The 18,846-nt window shown below is 48.1% G+C and overlaps 2 protein-coding genes across 4 annotated transcripts in view; both read right to left on the minus strand.

The window, feature by feature from the left end:
• Positions 1-222: 222 nt before the first annotated feature.
• dok2 (docking protein 2) lies at positions 223-12,675 on the minus strand. 3 transcript variants are annotated; one of them, XM_047592544.1, is made up of 8 exons: positions 11,944-12,662; positions 9,889-10,029; positions 9,526-9,693; positions 9,290-9,398; positions 3,841-4,010; positions 2,988-3,146; positions 1,645-1,764; positions 223-1,332 (listed from the first exon to the last, which is right to left on the minus strand). In XM_047592544.1, the coding sequence occupies exons 1-8, from the start codon at positions 12,001-12,003 to the stop codon at positions 472-474; spliced, it is 1,788 nt and encodes a 595-aa protein (XP_047448500.1). In that variant the 5' UTR covers positions 12,004-12,662; the 3' UTR covers positions 223-471. The 3 variants fall into 3 exon arrangements, with proteins under 3 accessions (XP_047448500.1, XP_047448499.1, XP_047448501.1); XM_047592543.1 differs by having other exon boundaries at positions 2,868-3,146; positions 11,944-12,656; XM_047592545.1 differs by lacking the exon at positions 1,645-1,764 and having other exon boundaries at positions 2,868-3,146; positions 11,944-12,675.
• Positions 12,676-13,686: 1,011 nt separating this feature from the next.
• The window catches only part of LOC125012548 (bile salt-activated lipase-like), an 8,480-nt gene continuing 3,320 nt past the window's right edge, over positions 13,687-18,846 (minus strand). The window contains exons 5-12 of the mRNA XM_047592546.1: positions 17,567-17,697; positions 17,143-17,250; positions 16,556-16,679; positions 16,254-16,437; positions 15,541-15,744; positions 14,385-14,582; positions 14,167-14,274; positions 13,687-13,834 (exon numbers count right to left, since the gene is read on the minus strand). Coding sequence (XP_047448502.1) covers positions 13,738-13,834; positions 14,167-14,274; positions 14,385-14,582; positions 15,541-15,744; positions 16,254-16,437; positions 16,556-16,679; positions 17,143-17,250; positions 17,567-17,697 — 1,154 coding nt within the window. The 3' untranslated portion in view covers positions 13,687-13,737. The remainder of the gene's footprint in view (positions 13,835-14,166; positions 14,275-14,384; positions 14,583-15,540; positions 15,745-16,253; positions 16,438-16,555; positions 16,680-17,142; positions 17,251-17,566; positions 17,698-18,846) is intronic.

Consider the following 18,846-nt stretch of genomic DNA (forward strand, 5'->3'; position numbering starts at 1 on the left):
GTAAACCACATCCACTCAGGCAGCGCTAACGTTAGCCTAGCGTAAACCACATCCACTCAGGCAGAGCTAACGTTAGCCTAGTGTAAACCACATCCACTGACCCAGGGCTAACATTAACTAAACTAAACTAACCTAACCTGTGCGGGTATGTCCCAGCATCGGAGCGTCTGGTTAGCGATGTGGTGCTGCCCCTTGTGGGAGAATAAAGACTCAGACGTTAGATTTTATTTTGATTTATTTTATTTAAAGCAAAGACACTAACAGTTTGTCACAGATGGAGCTCATAAATAAATCTGAAAGAAAACAACAGGAACCAGATTCATCATCCAACTTCTGAAACCAGGTCCTGATCCAGCGTCTGAGCCATGGACACCTCAGGTCCAGGTCCAGGTTCAGGACTGGGACCAGGTCCAGCTGGTCAGATTCATGAGGTTTAAGAAGGGACAATGAAGACGATGTGGTTCTTCTTCTCTAACCTATTTTCACCATCACGTTGTTGTACGGTGAATCTTGCCCCTCCCCTTCCCCTGGCCCCTCCCCTTCCAATGAGGACTCCTCTTCCCCGGGCTCCTCCCCCTCTCCTTGCTCCTCCTCCTCTTCTTCTTCGCTGGTGCTCTGAGGGGCAGGAAATGCTCTCTGGGCTCGTTTGGGTACGGCGTAGTCGTCCACCCGGGCGTTGTAGGGGTACTCGTGACCTTTAGGGTCAGCGGTGGTTCCCATGACCCTCCAGGCGCCTCCTCTCATTTCTTCAGGGTCATCGTAGAGGCAGGCAGCGGCGGCGGCGGCGGTGGCGGCGGCGGTGGCAGCGGCGGCGGCGGCGGCGGCCTTAGCGGTAGCGTTGGCAAAGCCTTCGGGCTCGTCGTAGATGTGATCCAGCTTGGGCTCGTTGTGGAACACGTTCCTGATCTTCATCTCGTCAATGCTGTCGTAGAGCGGGTCGGCGGCCACCAACTCCCCGGACCGGCAGCGGTCCTGGTGGGGGGCTCCCAGGACGTCCCCCCCCGGGCTCTGGGTGAGGTTGTCAAAGGGGAGGGAGTACTCCGGCTCCTTGGTGATCAGAGGGGGAACAACAGTCCTCTTCTCCCGGCGGGTCGGCATGGAGATCTGGGAGTATGTCTGGTCCTGGCTCGGGGTGGAGCTCAGTTTGGGGCTGTGGCGGGGGTTCGGGGGGGGGCCGGGACCCGGGGCCAGGCTGGGGCCGGACTCATGGGGCAGAGGGCAGCTGGAGATCATCTTCACCTGGTTCTTCCTGGGAGGGGGCGCACCGCGAGTGTCCAGAGTCAAACTCTTCACCCCGGTCAGAGTTTTGTCGACTGGAGGCTCCAGACGGGTCTGAAACAAACCAATCAGAGACCAGAACCAATCAGAGACTCGAACCAATTAGAGACTAGAACCAATCAGAGACTAGAACCAATCAGAGACTAGAACCAATCAGAGACTAGAACCAATTAGAGACTTGAACCAATTAGAGACTAGAACCAATTAGAGACTAGAACGAATTAGAGACTAGAACGAATCAGAGACTAGAATGGTGGTTCATGTTACTCTATTATATAATTAAATGTATTTAGTTCTAGTTGATATTTATTCAGATGAACCATAAACACACTGGTGGTGTATTTAGTTGTGTGGGGTGTCTCCTACCAGGGGGGGGCGCTGTGGCTGCTGCTGCTGAGGAGGAGGATGGTGATGAAGAGGAGGAGTGCTACTGTCTTTGTGGTGTTTAGGAGGTTCTGTCACCATGCTGTAGACTCCATCACCCGCCTGCACTCAAGGTGGAGGAACAAAGACGTTACTCTAGAACAGTGACCCCCCCATAATAACCCCCCCCTTGCAGATTGGTTCTGTTAGACAGCTGTTCCCTCACACCAAGCAGAACAGTAAACAGAACCTTCATTGTCTTCACCTCATCTTTGTTTCTTTCTTCTGACCTGTACTCACACCAGGAGCTTCCTCCAGGAGCCACGATGCCCCGCCCACTCTTACTCCAGACACCCGATGCCCCGCCCACTCTTACTCCAGACACCCGATGCCCCGCCCACACTTACTCCAGGAGCCACGATGCCCCGCCCACACCTACTCCAGACACCCGATGCCCCGCCCACACTTACTCAGACCATGCAATATCAGACACCGATGCCCCGCCCACACTTGCTCCAGGAGCCACGATGCCCCGCCCACTCTTACTCCAGACACCCGATGCCCCGCCCACACTTACTCCAGGAGCCACGATGCCCCGCCCACTCTTACTCCAGACACCCGATGCCCCGCCCACACTTACTCCAGGAGCCACGATGCCCCGCCCACACCTACCCCAGGAGCCACGATGCCCCGCCCACTCTTACTTCAGACACCCGATGCCCCGCCCACACTTGCTCCAGGAGCCACGATGCCCCGCCCACTCTTACCCCAGACACCCGATGCCCCGCCCACTCTTACTCCAGACACCCGATGCCCCGCCCACTCTTGCTCCAGGAGCCACGATGCCCCGCCCACTCTTACTCCAGAAACCCGATGCCCCGCCCACTCTTGCTCCAGGAGCCACGATGCCCCGCCCACTCTTACTCCAGACACCCGATGCCCCGCCCACTCTTACTCCAGACACCCGATGCCCCGCCCACTCTTACTCCAGATGCCCTGGTGTTCCCTTTAATTAATCCTTCCCTCTGTTCTACCTCCACCAGCTACAAGGAAACGTAAAAACTGTTTTTACCTTCGGTTAAACCGTATTGGGTTAAATCCCAGTTCTGGACCAGGACAAGTATCTTTCTGGTTTTAAATGATGACTGAACAGCGCGTACGGATTCTGTCTGTTTATTTTCTAACGTTTTTTATTGTTAGGAAGAATAAACAGTCTATGGTCTGACCTGTGCAGCAGTGCATTGTGGGACTTGGTTTCGGGGTGGAGGAGGCGTCCTGCCCTGGCCCAGAGGCGGGTTGAGGGGTGGGGGGGGCAGGTTCAGGTGGCGGGTGGTGTCTGGACTCACCTGGCCCCCCCCAGACGTCTGTCGGTGGGGGTGGGAGGTCTTCTGCAGGTTGATGGCCGCCTCCACCGCCTGGAACAGCGAGTTCCCCAGTTTGGTGTCGAACTCAAAGTTTCCCTCCCCAGAGTCACAGCGGCGCCCGGCCTCGAAGGAGAAGGTGGACTGGGGGGCGGAGGGGGAGACCAGAGTCCAGTCACTTTTCATCCAATTTAACTTCATACTGAACACAAGACCCACGTTCTACAGGTTAGTCCTGCTGCTGCCCTGGTCTGGTCTGGTTCCTGGTCTGGTCCTGGTCTAGTTCCTGGCCTAGTTCCTGGTCTAGTTCCTGGTTTAGTTCCTGGTCTGGTCCTGGTTTAGTTCCTGGTCTGGTCCTGGTCTGGTCCTGGTCTAGTTCCTGGTCTAGTTCCTGGTTTAGTTCCTAGTCTGGTCCTGGCCTAGTTCCTGGCCTAGTTCCTGGTTTAGTTCCTGGTCTGGTCCTGGCCTAGTTTCTGGTCTAGTTCCTGGTCTAGTTCCTGGTCTGGTCTAGTGGAAAGATTTATCCATGAAGCGTTTGTTTTACTTCATGGGTTCATGTGTGGTAACGTGGTTCCTGGTTCCTCTCAGTGAGGTTTATTGTCATGTGGTTTTCATTGAGCCAATCAGAGAAGATCAAGGAAACATTGTCAGGTCTAATCAGGGTCTAATGTGGTCTACAAGGTCCCCCCTCTGATCTGGTTTATTAGGAACCATGAAGAAGAACAAGTGTCCTAATGTTTCTGATGTTTCCGATGTTTTGATGTTGAGCCCTGAATGTTCTGCTCCAGGAGATTAAAACCAGTTCAGACCTGGTGATGGTTGGAGGTTCCGTCCTCACCTTGTCCCGGCCGAAGCGTCGCAGGTATCTGTACGGCCAGGTGTACAGGATGTCCCCCGTCTTGTCCAGCAGGTGCAGAGCGTCCCTGTCCGCTCTGAGGACGGTGTCCCCCTTCAGTCTGCAGCGGTCTGACGCCTCCGTCCTCCGCACACAAACTCTGAAGTCACGCACTGAAACAAACAGAAGCATCAGGCTAAAGCTTCCACGTTACTGGGAAATGTCTTTATTTAATGCCTTTATTTTGAACTTTAAATCAATGCTCAAACTCTGCAGAGTGAAGTCAGCCTGGGACTCTGAAATGTCTCTGTAGGTCTTGGGTTTGAGCATAGACCGTATATAAAGATGTACGCCTCATCTCCTCCGTAGGCCGTATATGAAGCCAGAGTCTGTTTAAACTGATCTCGCTGTCACGTTTCCTCCAGACTCTCTGGTGTTTTGGTTTAATTAATCCTACGCTCTGCTCTACTTCCACCAGCTACAAGGAAATGTTGGATTATACACTGAGTTGTTTTTATGTCACATCCTGTTGCATCAAATAATGAACTAATATGAAACTTATCCAAAAATCTGACACGTGAACATTAATTATATTAACTACCTGAAATGACTGGAACCATCTTTGAAATAAAGATCACTTGTATTTTAGTTAGCTAACATGTAGGGGGTGGAGCTTATTATACTGCAGCCAGCCACCAGGGGGAGCTCTTTGTCTGTGAGTTTGACGTCCAGGTGTGACTGAGCTGCAGGTGTTGGATGTGGAGCAACAGAAGCAGCTTCAGAAGCCACAGTCAGTTTGTGCTGTAACTTCCACAGCTCGAGCTCCTAAATATAGAAGCGCTGCTCGTGAACAGCTGCTTCCTGTCTTTTAAACTGCAGCTGTTTCCCTCGTTGTTTTTCAAACCCGTTTAGTTGCCCTGCATCACGTTGATCAATGTACTGATCAAACTTGTGTCTGCAACATTTTATAAGAAATAATTTAAAACGATGATGATTTACTGTGACACCGCCCTCTGGTGGTGGGAACATTTGGTTCTGTTCAGGCCCAAATCAAAGAAAATGTTCAGCTTCTCAGCTTTATTGAATGAATGAAATCCGAACAGCGCAGTAAACCTTAGGGCTTCCCGCTGTTCCAGCTCTCTGGGAAATCAAAGGAGGGAGGAACGTGCTGCTACATCACCAATGTCACGGTGTTAAAGAAGACGTGCAGCTCCACTGAGTCTTTTTCATAAACGTTAGAACATTTTATTCACTGGTCGGTGTTTACATTCCACCGCGGTGTTTCAGATCACAGACGTGGAGGAAACACATCCGGACACATCCGGACTCTACCAATCATCCTTAGCATGTTAGCTCCTTAGCCTGTAATAGCCTTAGCATGTTAGCTCCTTAGCCTGTAATCCTTAGCATGTTAGCTCCTTAGCCTGTAATCGCCTTAGCATGTTAGCTCCTTAACCTGTAATCACCTTAGTGTGTAAGCTCCCCAGTCTGTAATCACCTTAGCATGTTAGCTCCTTAGCCTGTAATCACCTTAGCATGTTAGCTCCCCAGTCTGTAATCACCTTAGCATGTTAGCTCCTTAGCCTGTAATCACCTTAGCATGTTAGCTCCTTAGTCTGTAATCACCTTAGCATGTTAGCTCCCCAGTCTGTAATCACCTTAGCATGTTAGCTCCTTAGCCTGTAATCACCTTAGTGTGTTAGCTCCTTAGCCTGTAATCACCTTAGCATGTTAGCTCCCCAGTCTGTAATCACCTTAGCATGTTAGCTCCTTGGCCTGTAATCCTTAGCATGTTAGCTCCTTAGCCTGTAATCATCTTAGTGTGTTAGCTTCTTAGCATGTAATTACCTTTGTCTGTAATTACCTTAGCATGTTAGCTCTTTGGCCTGTAATTGGCTTAGCATGTTAGCTCTTAGTTCCTTGGCCTCCTTGTTCCTTACTCTACTAGCTCCCACTGGCACGTTAGTTCCTTAGCCTGTTAGCTCCTTAGTGTGTTAGCTGCTCGTGGTTTGTTACCCCCAATAGCTGGTTAACTCCTTAGCTCTTTAGCACCTAATAGCTGGTTAACTCCTTAGCTCTTTAGCACCTAATAGCTGGTTAACTCCTTAGATTTTAGCTCCTAATGACTTGTTAGCTCCTAATGGCTTAGTAGATTGTAATTACCTTAGCATGTTAGCCCCTCAGACTGTTAGCCCCTTAACATCCTATCCCTCAGCCAGTCCCTTCCTTGCTTTAGTTCTTTAGCCTCCTTGGCATGTTAGCTAAGGAGGCTAACAGGGTTTCATCCTTTGGCCTCAGTAGAAGAAAATCCACATCTCATAGGTAAATGCCCCCTACTGGTCACGAGGGGGAATCTAGGACACTTTTTTCTTAACAAGTGTTTTGCCCCAACAAAGGCCCCGTGACCCACCAGAAGAGAATCACTGCTCTAAAGAGTCTAGACCGCGTCATGGAGCGGGGCCCCGGGACGTCCCCTAGTCTTGTTCTGATTGATTGACCAGCTGGTTTCTGTCTGCACCTGTGGGTTCACACTGAGCTGAATAGAGTTCACCACGACTAAAAATAAAACCCAACAATCAGAGCAGTGAGTTTCTCTGGTCTGTGAGAGGCAGCGACACAGTCTGTAATTACCTTAGCGTGTTAGCTCCTTAGCCTGTAATCACCTTAGCATGTTAGCTCCCTAGCCTGTATACCATGCATGTACCTCCCTAGTCTGTATTTACCTAGCTGTTACTCCTTAGCCTGTATACTGCATTAGCTCCTAGCCTGTAATCACCTTAGCATGTTAGCTCCCCAGTCCTGTAATCACTACATGTTAGCTCTTAGCTGTAATCACTTGCTTACTCCTTAGCCTGTAATCACCTTAGCATGTTAGCTCCTTAGCCTGTAATCACCTTAGCATGTTAGCTCCCCAGTCTGTAATCACCTTAGCATGTTAGCTTCTTAGCCTGTAATCACCTTAGCATGTTAGCTCCTCAGCCTGTAATCACCTTAGCATGTTAGCTCCTTAGTCTGTAATCACCTTAGCATGTTAGCTCCTTAGCCTGTAATCACCTTAGCATGTTAGCGCTAAGATCATAGTCAGAGCTGGACTGAACCATTAGTTATGCTGCGACAGGTCCAGGCTGCTGGGGGACGATGTCCTGAGGACATGTCCTCCACTTCCTCTTTTATCAGTTGTCATGTAGCTCTGTGCTAGTTCAGTATAGCATGTTAAAAAAACACAACCACAACCCCAGAGACTTGCACCTGTTCTTATGAAAACAGACCATGACCAGGTTTTATGTTGACGCTTTAGTCTGGTGCATGTTCATCTGTTGTCTCTGCACCCGGCTTCAGGTATGAGCTGGTCCCGGTTCTGGTTCTGGTTCAGGTTTCTTCCTGTTCAACGGGTTTTCCTTCATGCTGCTCTGGGGTTTTCAGACCAGACTTTGTCTTGTGTGTCATTGTTACTGGCGCTGTATAAATAAAGCTGTGTTGAATGAAAGGCCTATTTTAGCCAGTCTGTCTGTTAGAAGCAGGAAGTTTGTCCTGTGAAGATAAAACTATGAAGTTGGTCACTGTGACGCCCTCGACCGCAGCCGGAACCCACAACAAGTTTCCACTTCAGCGACTTCACATCGACTTCACATCGACTCCACGTAGACATGCAGACAAGTGTGAGGACATCTGAACCGCAGTGGAAACTCTGTCAGTACCCGGAAACTTTAAGATGAAACTCACGTCTGAGACAAACCCTGAGACTTTACGTCCAGTTCCCTCTTCAGTTCACATGGAACTCAAAAACACAGGCCAGACCAGACCAGATTAGACCAGACCAGACCAGACCAGACCAGATTAGACCAGACCAGATTAGACCAGACCAGATTAGACCAGACCAGACCAGATTAGACCAGACCAGACCAGGCCAGATTAGACCAGACCAGATTAGACCAGACCAGACCAGATTAGACCAGACCAGACCAGGCCAGATTAGACCAGATTAGACCAGACCAGACCAGGCCAGACCAGACCAGACCAGGCCAGATTAGACCAGATTAGACCAGACCAGACCAGGCCAGACCAGATTAGACCGGATTAGACCAGACCAGACCAGACCAGACCGGATTAGACCAGACCAGACCGGATTAGACCAGATTACTACAGACCAGACCAGACCAGACCAGACCAGACCAGACCAGACCAGACCAGATTAGGCCAGACCAGACCAGACCGGATTAGACCAGATTACTACAGACCAGACCGGATTAGACCAGACCAGACCAGACCAGACCAGATTAGACCAGACCAGATTAGACCAGACCAGACCAGGCCAGATTAGACCAGATTAGACCAGACCAGACCAGGCCAGACCAGATTAGACCGGATTAGACCAGACCAGACCAGACCAGACCGGATTAGACCAGACCAGACCGGATTAGACCAGATTACTACAGACCAGACCAGACCAGACCAGACCAGACCAGACCAGACCAGATTAGGCCAGACCAGACCAGACCGGATTAGACCAGATTACTACAGACCAGACCGGATTAGACCAGACCAGACCAGACCAGACCGGATTAGACCAGACCAGACCGGATTAGACCAGATTACTACAGACCAGACCAGATTAGACCAGACCAGACCAGACCAGACCAGGCCAGACCAGACCAGATTAGACCAGACCAGATTAGACCGGATTAGACCAGACCGGATTAGACCAGATTAGACCAGACCAGACCAGACCAGATTAGACCAGACCAGACCAGATTAGACCAGACCACCAGGCCAGACCAGACCAGACCAGATTAGACCAGACCAGACCAGACCAGACCAGCCAGATTGAGATTACAGACCAGATCAGACCAGACCAGATTATAGACCAGAGACTGACCGGATTAGAACCCCTAGACCAGACCAGACCAGACCAGACCGGATTAGACCAGATTAGACCAGACCAGATTAGACCAGACCAGATTAGACCAGACCAGACCAGATTAGACCAGACCAGATTAGACCAGACCAGTGTGTAGCAGAATGTGTACTTGTTGTGTAGCGCGGCCTCTCTGATATGTAATATTGACTCATTTTATAATGATTTAATATATTTTGGTGAAGTTTGAGTTTAAATGTTTTAATGTGTTAAACTCCTGCACCGACTATTTGAACGGTTTTTGACTATTTGAACAATTTTTATACATTTAAAATATTTTTGACTATTTGAACTATTTTTGTTGCAATGGGGAAAAAAGAAAAGAGGAAGTGAGGTTTGGTTGGAGGTGCAACAGGAAGTCCTGAAAACTGCTGCAACAGCAATGTCAGGATGGAGACACATGAGACAGACAGAGAGACAGGAGGACAGAGAGACAGAGAGACAGGAGGACAGAGAGACAGAGAGACAGGAGGACAGGAGGACAGAGAGACATAGAGACAGAGAGACAGGAGGACAGAGAGACAGGAGGACAGGTACCTGTCTCTCGGCCGCTGTACAGTGAGTTGTCCTCCATTCCTTCGTCTTCGTCCACCCTGGTTCCTCTCTGTAGACTCCCTCTCTTCACCCCGGGGTCCGTCCAGCTCATCTGCACAGACACCGTGAGTGTGTAGTAGCTGTGTAGCTGGTGTGTAGCTGTGTAGGTGTGTGTAGTAGCTGTGTAGCTGTTGTGTAGCCGTTGTGTAGCTGTTGTGTGTCGGTAGTTGTGTACGTACAGGGAAAGCCGTCTCACACAGCTTGTGGGTCCAGTCCTCCAGTTCTTTCCTCTCGGCAGCAAACGTGTAGATTTTGTCCGTCGTCTCCACCAGGAAGGAGCCGGTGTCCCGGGGACATCCGTCCATGTCCACCTCCGTCACCCGGATACAGTCGGACAGACGGATCACCTAGGAGACGCACAGTCACCACGGAGACAGGGGTCACTATGGCAACACAACTAAATCAAACAGCTCAGTAGAGTTCAATAGATTATACTAGGGTCCAGTAAAAACCATTAGACTCCAGTAGAAAGCAGTAGAAACCAGTAGAAACCAGCAGAAACCAGTAGAAACCAGTAGAAACCAGTAGAAACCAGCAGAAACCTTCTTGTGCTCCTGCTGTTTGCGTAGACTCTTGTCGCTCTTCTCCGCGTTGGCTGCATCCTTGTTGCACTCGAAGAACTCGAGTCTGGAGATGGAACAGGAACTTTCTCTGTAGAGGACGCACCAGATTCGCCTCCACTTCTGCACACGCACACAAAGACATGTTCAAAGGGGCGGGGCCACAGCTCGGCACAACTAGCATTAGCATTTTTAGCATTTTTGACATTGACATTGCTGTTAGCACACCCAAGTTTTGATTTGTTACTGTTTCTGTTGAGAATCAGCATTAGCATTAGCATTGTCAGCATATTCGACATGTTTTTATTTATTTAGCCTTTATTTAACCAGGAAAAGGCCATTTGAGTTTAAAATCTCTTTTTCTTTAGTGCCTGTGAAACAACATCAACACTTTCAACAGGAAAACAACTTCCACACGAGTCACTGATGATTCTGCTAAAATGAAGCTAATTAAAACATGTCCGGGCACTTAAACCAACATCTGAGACCTGTGAGCTCAAAGAATAGTTTCCATGGCTTTTCTTTTTTTTTCAATGTATTTGCAGAGGTACGATGAACGAAGGCCAAGGCCATAAATATACTGCAGGTGTGCGCGTGAACGCAGACCAACCAGCCGATGGCAGAGGCTGCAGAGCAGAACTCAGTATCCATGATGAACTGTCTCGATGCCATTTAGGCTCTGGGAGGAAACATGTACAGCACATCACCACAATCAAGTACAGGCACGAACGCAGCAACACCAAGTCACATTTTCACCGCAAAAGCAAAAGAAAACTTATTTCTGAAACAAAACAAGCTGCTGAATATGAGACCGTTGTCTATCTCCTCGGTCGGTTCACTGGCTGATTCCCTGTGAAAACTACCAGTTTAGTTAACATCAAAGCAGTTTGGGTAAAGCTTTGGCAACAAAAAATACCTGTATCATCAGCATAAAAATGAAAATCTGCATTCAGCAGATTCAGAGCTGGACCGTTTACACAGACAGTAAATAAGAGTGGACCCAGTGTTAGGCCCTGGGGAACGCCTCTACCCCTCCATCAACTCCTATCAGACAGTTGGTTAGTGAACTATGCAACAGCTCCATCTGAGAGACCTGCGTTACTTAGTTGGCTAATTAATTAATCTCACTCTCAGTAAACTATGTGTCAAACACTTTAGAAAAAAGTGACACACGAAGCTGCAGCATCATTTATATCTTTGAAGGCGCTGTAATCGTGCTGTGTCGTTTCCTGGAGGCTGACGGAGACAGTTATTATATAGGAACTCCTGGTCTGTCATCATTTCATACCGTCTGATCTCTGACCGAATGTCCTTCCTGTCAACGGTGAGACTGAAAGTTAACGGTTCTGTGATGAAGTCAGCGGCCGATTTCTAAGAGCTGAGCTCAGATGCAGCAGGTCCAGCAGATTTCCCAGGGTCATTAAACGTTACACGCACGTTCATCAGCACAGAACTTCTGTGGATGCTAATTATGTGCAATAGTGCCTATATAATACACTTGTATATGCAAATCAAATTAGTGCAATATCTATATACACTCCTGCATACGCAAATGTGTGTTATGGGCTTTGTTTAATACAATCTGGCTCCTTATAATCCTGCACTATTGGGCAACATGCAACACAACAAGCACTTGACACTTTAACTCAGCACTTGAGAACTTTCCATGTGAAACTCGTGTTGTCCTCCACCTCCTGGTCTCTGATTGGTCCAGAAAGACGCTTCTGTCCCATTCACCAGCCAACAGAATGTTAAAGGGACATAAAACTATGACTGGACCTGATTAATAAAGTCCACTGGTGACAAAGGTGTTTAAAAAAGTCACTTTCACGAAATTAGACCTAAAACCTGCAGAAAGGGGCGTGTCCACGGGGGGAGGAGGCGGCCACAGCTCAAACAGGAAGTGACCACAGCTAAATGTAGATCAGGAAGTGACCACAGCTAATTGTTACTGTTTCTGTTGAGAATTCTGCATCAGCATTAGCGTTAGCATTGTTAGCATTGTTAGCAGTGCTGTTAGCGTCGTGTGTCTTGTACCTTTCCAAACCTCTGCTGCTGGAGGAAGAGCATCCCCTGCTTCCTGATGTCCTCCTCCATGACTCTGCTCCTCCTCTCCTCCTCTCCTCACCTCGTCCTGCTTCTCCTCCTCTTTCTCCTTCTTGTATATCCTCTTCCTCCTTCTTCTGCCGTCTCTCCTCTTGTTGACCTCCTCCTCCTCCTCCTCTCTCCTCGTTCAGGGCCTTATCTCCTTCTCACCAGTTTTCTTCTTCCTCTTCTGGCTGCAGCTTCCTCTCCTCCTTCCTGTCCCCGTCCTCTGCTCTCCTTCACCTCCTCGTCCTGTCTCCTCCCCTCCTCTTGCTCTCTTTCTCTGCTCCTCTTTCACCTCCTTCTTTGCTGTTCTTCGCCTCTATCGTCCTCACCGAGTTTGTGGTGTGATGCAGAGACGTTGAGTGTTTCATCCGTTTCCTGTCGTCACTCTTTCACAACGTCTAATGCAGAACTAAGTCTCCTCCTTCCTCCTCCTTCCTCCTCCTTCCTCCTCCTTGTCATTCTCTGTAACAGCTGATATAAACCTTGTCTGCTCTTCACACCTTTTCTGCTTCTCTAACTTTCTTTCTTTTTTAATTTCCACCTGCTGCTTCAGATCCAGAGTTTCGGGTTTGTTTGAGGGGTGGCCTTAGAGGAGGTGCGCCCCCCGGTGGCCAAGATGCGCCTCCTCCGAGCTCCTGGTTCCTGTTTTTTTCTCAGTTTTGAGTCTTTAGAGCCAGACGTCTCTTTCTGTTCCTGACTCAGCGGACGGTTCTTCAGGAGATGAAACGTCTGCAGGTCATTTTTAACACAGAGACTCATCAGTACAGTGTCCTGATCATTTTATCACCTGATCCCTTTATCACTTTATCACTTTATCATTTTATCATTTTATCACCTGATCCCTTTATCACTTTATCACTGTTTGTTTTTAGACATTTTTATTTCATTTGTTTAGTACTTGTGAGCCATTTTCAGCCTTTTTTTTTCATGTCTGCCCCCGTGGTGTGTTTTATGATGAAGATCCGTCCATGTCTCTGGGTTTGACTGAAGTTCATCAGAACCTCATGATAACCCGGGGTTTTTAGCCAAAGAGTCGGTGTTTTTTATTTTTTATTACAGGGTGTGAAGTATCCACAGAATCAGATCAGAACCTCATCCCTCCATGACACATGGGGGCGCTAATGTCCTGGTTTGGGCCTGTTCTGCTGCATCTGCTCATCATTGATGGACCAATGAACTGTGAATTCTACCAGTGAACTCTGAAAGAAAATGTCAGGACATGAGTCCATGAGCTGAATGTGAAGAGAAACTGGGTCATGGAGGAAGACAAGGAGCCCAAGAACACCAGTGGTTCTCCAGAAGAACCAGATGAATGTTTAGGAACAAGTCAAAGTCCTGACATGGAACCATGGACCTGTTCAACATCATAGTTCGTTTTCTACTTTCATGACTTGTGTGAAAATCCACTGAAGTCTGAGGTCCTCTTTAAGCGGTGCTGTGGGAACATGTGGGAACATGTGGGAACATGTGGGAACACGTGGGAACATGTGGAGTTAATTATGACCAAACTCCGTTTAAAAACGTTTCACGTTAACGTGTAAATCTTCCACACGTCCACGTAGCATAAATAACACATTCATTCATCTTCTCATTGTTACCGACGTCCTTCGTGCTTTTCATGGTAACTGATCAGGCACCAGAAAGCAAAGCATTGTGGGTAGTGGAGTTTCAAAACATACAAATAAAGCATTTAACTCAGAGGCTTTTAATTCAGTGAGTCCATTTATCCACAGCCACCAATCAGACCTCCTTCTCTTCTTCTTCTACTGTCCTCACTGTCGGCAGACTGCTGTAGGTCCGGCTCCAGTACGACACGTATTCGGACCTCAGGTCGTAGCTGCAGAACAATCAAAACCAGATTCAGCTTCTTGGTGATGAAACAAAACCGAGATAATGAAGCTAAAGAGTTACTCCGAGTCTCTAAGGAGGAGGAGGAACTCTGGGGGTTCTAGACCAAGGCTGGTCATAATGTTATGGCTGACTGGTGAATTACAAACATACGCCCCTATAGGCCTGGATTATAGTTGGGCCCTGTACCAGGCTTTAGTGCTGCTGTCAGAGGATATAACAATAGCACCTCAGTAGAACTTCAGTAGAAACCAGTAGAACCCCAACAGAACCCACTATAACCCCACTAGAACCTTAGTAGAACCCAATAGAATGGCGTACTTGACAGAGTACTTGGTCATCTGGTGGTTGATTGCCACGTAGGGCCGGTGGTACTTGGTGAAGGGGGGCCAGGTCACGGGGACTCTACTGTCGCCTCTGTTGGGATCCCTGGACAGAACCAAAACCAGATCCGTTCACATCATTCTGAACCAGTTTAAACGAGCTCAGACACAGACTGGTGGCCTGAGTCGAACCAGATCTCGGTTCCTGGGGTTTACCCGGTCCTGGCGAAGTTGGTCCAGTAGGCGATCATGTACCCAGACAGGTCTCTGTGCCGGGGGAAGTAGACCAGCGGCGTGGAAAAGGGTTTTCCAAACAGGTACTGGAGGTCCTCGCTGTGCTCCGCCTCCACCCAGGACGGGAGCCCGGGGATACGAGTCTTCATGTTGAACAGGTACGAGTAGGTACCGGCTCCACTGAGGGACAGAAACCACTGACATCATCATCCTCCTCCCAGCCAATCAGAGACCTGGTCTGCTCAGATGACGACGTGTGACAACTGTCTGTCAATCACAACATTAGGCCCCGCCCACACGGTCTGATCGTACATTAGAGCTAAAACATTAAAACCTTTAATCAGATTAATCAGATTAAATCTCCTTCATGTTTAATCTCTGTTGATTCGTTTCATTGTTGATGATCAAACAGGAACAAGGGAATATATCTGCACTGAACATGTACATTCAACAGTTTCAACAACTTTTAGTCTTTCTTTGTCCACCATGTGTCCACATGAATGTGTCCCTGTTGCTACGGAGACAAACTAGCTTGTGGACATTGTCCAACCAGAGGAGAGCTGACGCTTCTTATTGAGAACAGTGTCTCCCAGTGAACAGTGGCTGCAGGAGTGGACACATATTAGCAGCTTGTCTTTGTCTTGGTTTGTCTTGGTTTGTCTCCAGCTGTTAGCCGCGTTAGCCCAAGTGCTAGCAGAATCCCCGGCTAACGTATGCTTGGCTTGGTTCATGTGCTGTTTGAAGCTGGAAAGTGATAATACTTTAATACTGAGAGACGTTCAGAGTCGTTCTGCTGCAGAACTTGGTTCAGGAACTTGTCCACAGCTCAAATGTCCTCATCGGCCTTTAGAGCCTCTCCTCGTCCTGTTCTCACAGATATTTCTGGTATAAAACTAACTCGTAAATTTCATTTGTCCAGTTTTACAGTGTTTCTGCCGAGCTGTGGTAGCGGGGCAGAATACCAAGTTTCATTCAATATATTCAAAGATTCATTTCCTGAACGACATGCCACAGTATATTATTATTATTATTATTATTATTATATATGTGTAATAAAACCTCAGGCTGGTTTGTGTTTTTTAGGGTGAAACTAAAAGTCGTGGGCGTAAACCTGGTGTTTGGACCAATCAGAGCTGACCTGGAGTTGTTGGCGTGGAGCTGGAGGGCGATCTGAGTCGGGACCAGGAACAGGAAGTCTGTCTCGATGTCGGCCACCGTCTTCTTGACCAGGTCCTGTTCCGGAGCTAAGCCCCAGTTGGACGTGTAGACGCTGTAGGACGAATCGATGGCGGCCGCCCCCTTCTCTTTGGTCAGACGAGCCAGGAGACCCCTCACCTGATCTCTGGTCACAGCACCAGGAAACTCCGTTTACACCTGGAACCAGCTGTTCATAGTTGTTATGCTAAGCTAAGCTAAGATAGATCAGAGACTATAAATCACCCTGGTAGTAATGACATCATTCTAGACCAGGTCCATCAAGGTCCAGATTCTGTCCACTCTCCATGTGGTTCATTGTTGTTTTTGATTTTGATGAAATATTGAGACAGAAGAAGAAATTCTGACATGATGACTGATAATTCAAAGTTTGACTGTGTGTTTTCTCTGTTAGCTGAAGCTAACTGGTTAGCTCCAGATATGTGATGCTTGGTATCAGTTTATAGAGGAGCTTCATGACAGAGTGGAGCAGAGTGGATTGTGGGTAATGCTGTCCCTCACATTTAAGGGGCTCTTACTTTTTATGTAAGATGTTGACAAACAGAAAATTAGTGGTTTAAACTCTGATCTGTTGGAGACACTGGGCAGAACTTCCCTCCGGTAGCTGGTTGAAAAGGTTTGTGTGTCTGTACTCACACTGAGGTGGCATTTTTCTGGTTGATGGAAGGAACGTCGACTCCAGCAAAGAGGTGTCCGTCCATGCTGTTGACGCCGGCCAGGTAGTCGAACTGAGCCGCGTTGTGAAACAGCTGACTGGGCTCATCTGGGATGAAATCACCGTCGATCACAGGAGCCAGTTCAAGAAGATCCATGACCACACCTGCAGACACAGAGACGTTAGCGATGGACGACGCGGTGCAGGACAACACCTCACACGTTTCAGAGCCTGTAAAGGGTTAATCTGATGAACCCAGGATTAAAGCTGCGGCAGCGCTGACCTTTCCCCAACAGAAGCAGCACGTTGATCTTTCCAGCCATGGTCAGACCGACCGGGTCGCTCATCTTCAGACACGCGATCATCTCGTCCTCGTCCGTCCTCCAGCATCCGACGCTGCGAGCGACCTGCACACGGAGAAACCAGCTTCAGCATTTCACTGCATAAACCAGAACATTATTTCTGTTTCATGTTTCACTCTCCTCTCTTTTACTTTCAGGACGCTGAAGATCTGAGTCACGTTTATGAATAAATAAATAAAACTTTTAATTTGTAAAGTGTTAAAATGAAGCTGCGTTTTTCTAATAACAGTAGGTGATGTTCCATGTTTAAATGGAAACATTTTCATGATGTTCATCTTCCGTCCTTCATCTGCATCAGTTGTCGCTATTTCTTGGTCATTATTGTGTTGTGTTACTGGTCCGGTCTCTTTGGATCGAACTGGTCTGGACGTGGCCCCTGAACTAGAAGGACTTGGACGTCCTGGTGTGACCGTCCATGTGGACAGACACGTCTAAACAATCGTCTGCACACACATTCATCCTCACATTATTGCGAGTGTCTGAGCAGCTCTGAGACTTTGACCCTGACCTTCTTGGTGAGACCCATGGGATTCCTCTGCAGGGCCCAGGGGCTGAGGGCCACGCCGCCCTGCGTGATGGCTCGACGGAACAGGCCTTTACTGTACGGAGACAGCATCTGAGACGGAGACAAGGTGAGTCCGTACCTGGAGGAGCAGCCGATAGGAGCTGGAGCTCAGGACACCTGGTCCAGAGACTACGGCTAAAAGTTAGACAACGTGGCCGAGCTGCCACATGCAGCTATTTACTGTACAAACAGTAATAAACATTAGTAAATATTTCTGTAAATAAACATTAATAAACATTAATAAACATTTCTGTAAATAAACATTAATAAACAATAATAAACATTTCTGTAAACACGTCAGCTCAGCCACGTTGCTCTGGCGTTCGTCTCTCTGGCTCCGCCCCCTATCTGGGCTTTGACCTCTGACCTGGAAGCTGACGCTGGCGGCTCCAGCTGATTGGCCGAAGATGGTGATGTTGTCGGGGTTTCCTCCGAAAGCTCGGATGTTCCTGCGAACCCAGGAAATGGCGGCATGCTGATCCCACAGACCGTAGTTACCTGAGACCAGGGAACCACATTAGACACTGAAGCCACTTCATTAGGTACAGCAGGGACACGTAGCAGCGTTAGCTTCTAATGAGACACTGTTAGCATCGCACCTGACGACAAAATAATGAGGAATCAGAGCAATAAACATTACAGTGTTGCAGTCATCCTTCCTTCCTTCCTTCCTCCCTTCCTTCCTTCCTTCCTTGTGTCCCTGGTTCTGGTCCAGTGGTAGGTAGAGATCCATCAGAAACAGCAGCTGATACAGTATTACACTGACCACATGGTGGCGCTGCAGCTGATTCACACACAGACTGAGACCAGGTCTCCAGTTCTGGCTGGAAACTCATTTTAATTCAATACTAACTCTGACCTCTGACCTTCTGAGATCCTGAGCGTCTGCTGCACTAACGTCCTTCAGACACTCTGGAGCGTTTAGCAGCTGTGCTAACAGTGATAACAGCACTAGCTCATGTTTTTATCTGGGTGAAGAATTTCCACTGACATCACCCGCGAGCGCCTGACCACAAATAACTCACTGAACTTCCTGTTATTATAAATATTATTATGAACATGTTAAATGAGTCATTCTGACACATACCAAACATGTTATATTTTAATGCTGTTAAATACTTTAATGTGTTATCAAACTGGTTCCTTTTCTTTTAGTTGTTTATCTAATACATAATGTGGAGCGACACCTGGTCCGGTCCCACAGCGACATGTGAACAGACTCTTATCACAGACGCCATCACAGCGTCTTTAACACGACTGCACCACATACACATGATCGACTATCAGGCTGCTTAGATTTATTTCTTTAGAATTCTGCTTATTGGTGGTTTTGTTATTGAAATGTTAAAAAATAAATAAAAACATAATTGAAAACAACAGGTCTGAACACATGAAGGATGAGAAACATCCACCAGGTGACGCCACAAGAGTTGTTGTTGAGTTCTGACCTGGAAGCCGAGAGTCTCTGGGGACTAGCCTCGGTCACTGTTAGCTTAGCATTAATATGTAGCATGTAGCCTTGGTCACTGTTAGCTTAGCATTGATATATAGCATGTAGCCTTGGTCACTGTTAGCTTAGCATTGATATGTAGCGTGTAGCCTTGGTGACTGTTAGCTTAGCATTGATATGTGGCGTGTAGCCTTGGT

The sequence above is a fragment of the Mugil cephalus genome, chromosome 8 (genome assembly GCF_022458985.1).
Source record: "Mugil cephalus isolate CIBA_MC_2020 chromosome 8, CIBA_Mcephalus_1.1, whole genome shotgun sequence".
NCBI classification, from domain to species: Eukaryota; Metazoa; Chordata; class Actinopteri; order Mugiliformes; family Mugilidae; genus Mugil; species Mugil cephalus.

Bases quoted from the DNA above. Each gene is read 5' to 3' on its own strand.
- dok2 (XM_047592543.1), bottom strand. From the start codon at position 12,003: ATGGAGGAGGACATCAGGAAGCAGGGGATGCTCTTCCTCCAGCAGCAG. The intron at 10,030-11,943 runs GTACAAGACACA...GTGCGTGTGCAG, and splicing joins AGCAGCAGAGGTTTGGAAAG to AAGTGGAGGCGAATCTGGTG. The intron at 9,694-9,888 runs GTTTCTGCTGGT...TGCGTCTCCTAG, and splicing joins AACAGCAGGAGCACAAGAAG to GTGATCCGTCTGTCCGACTG.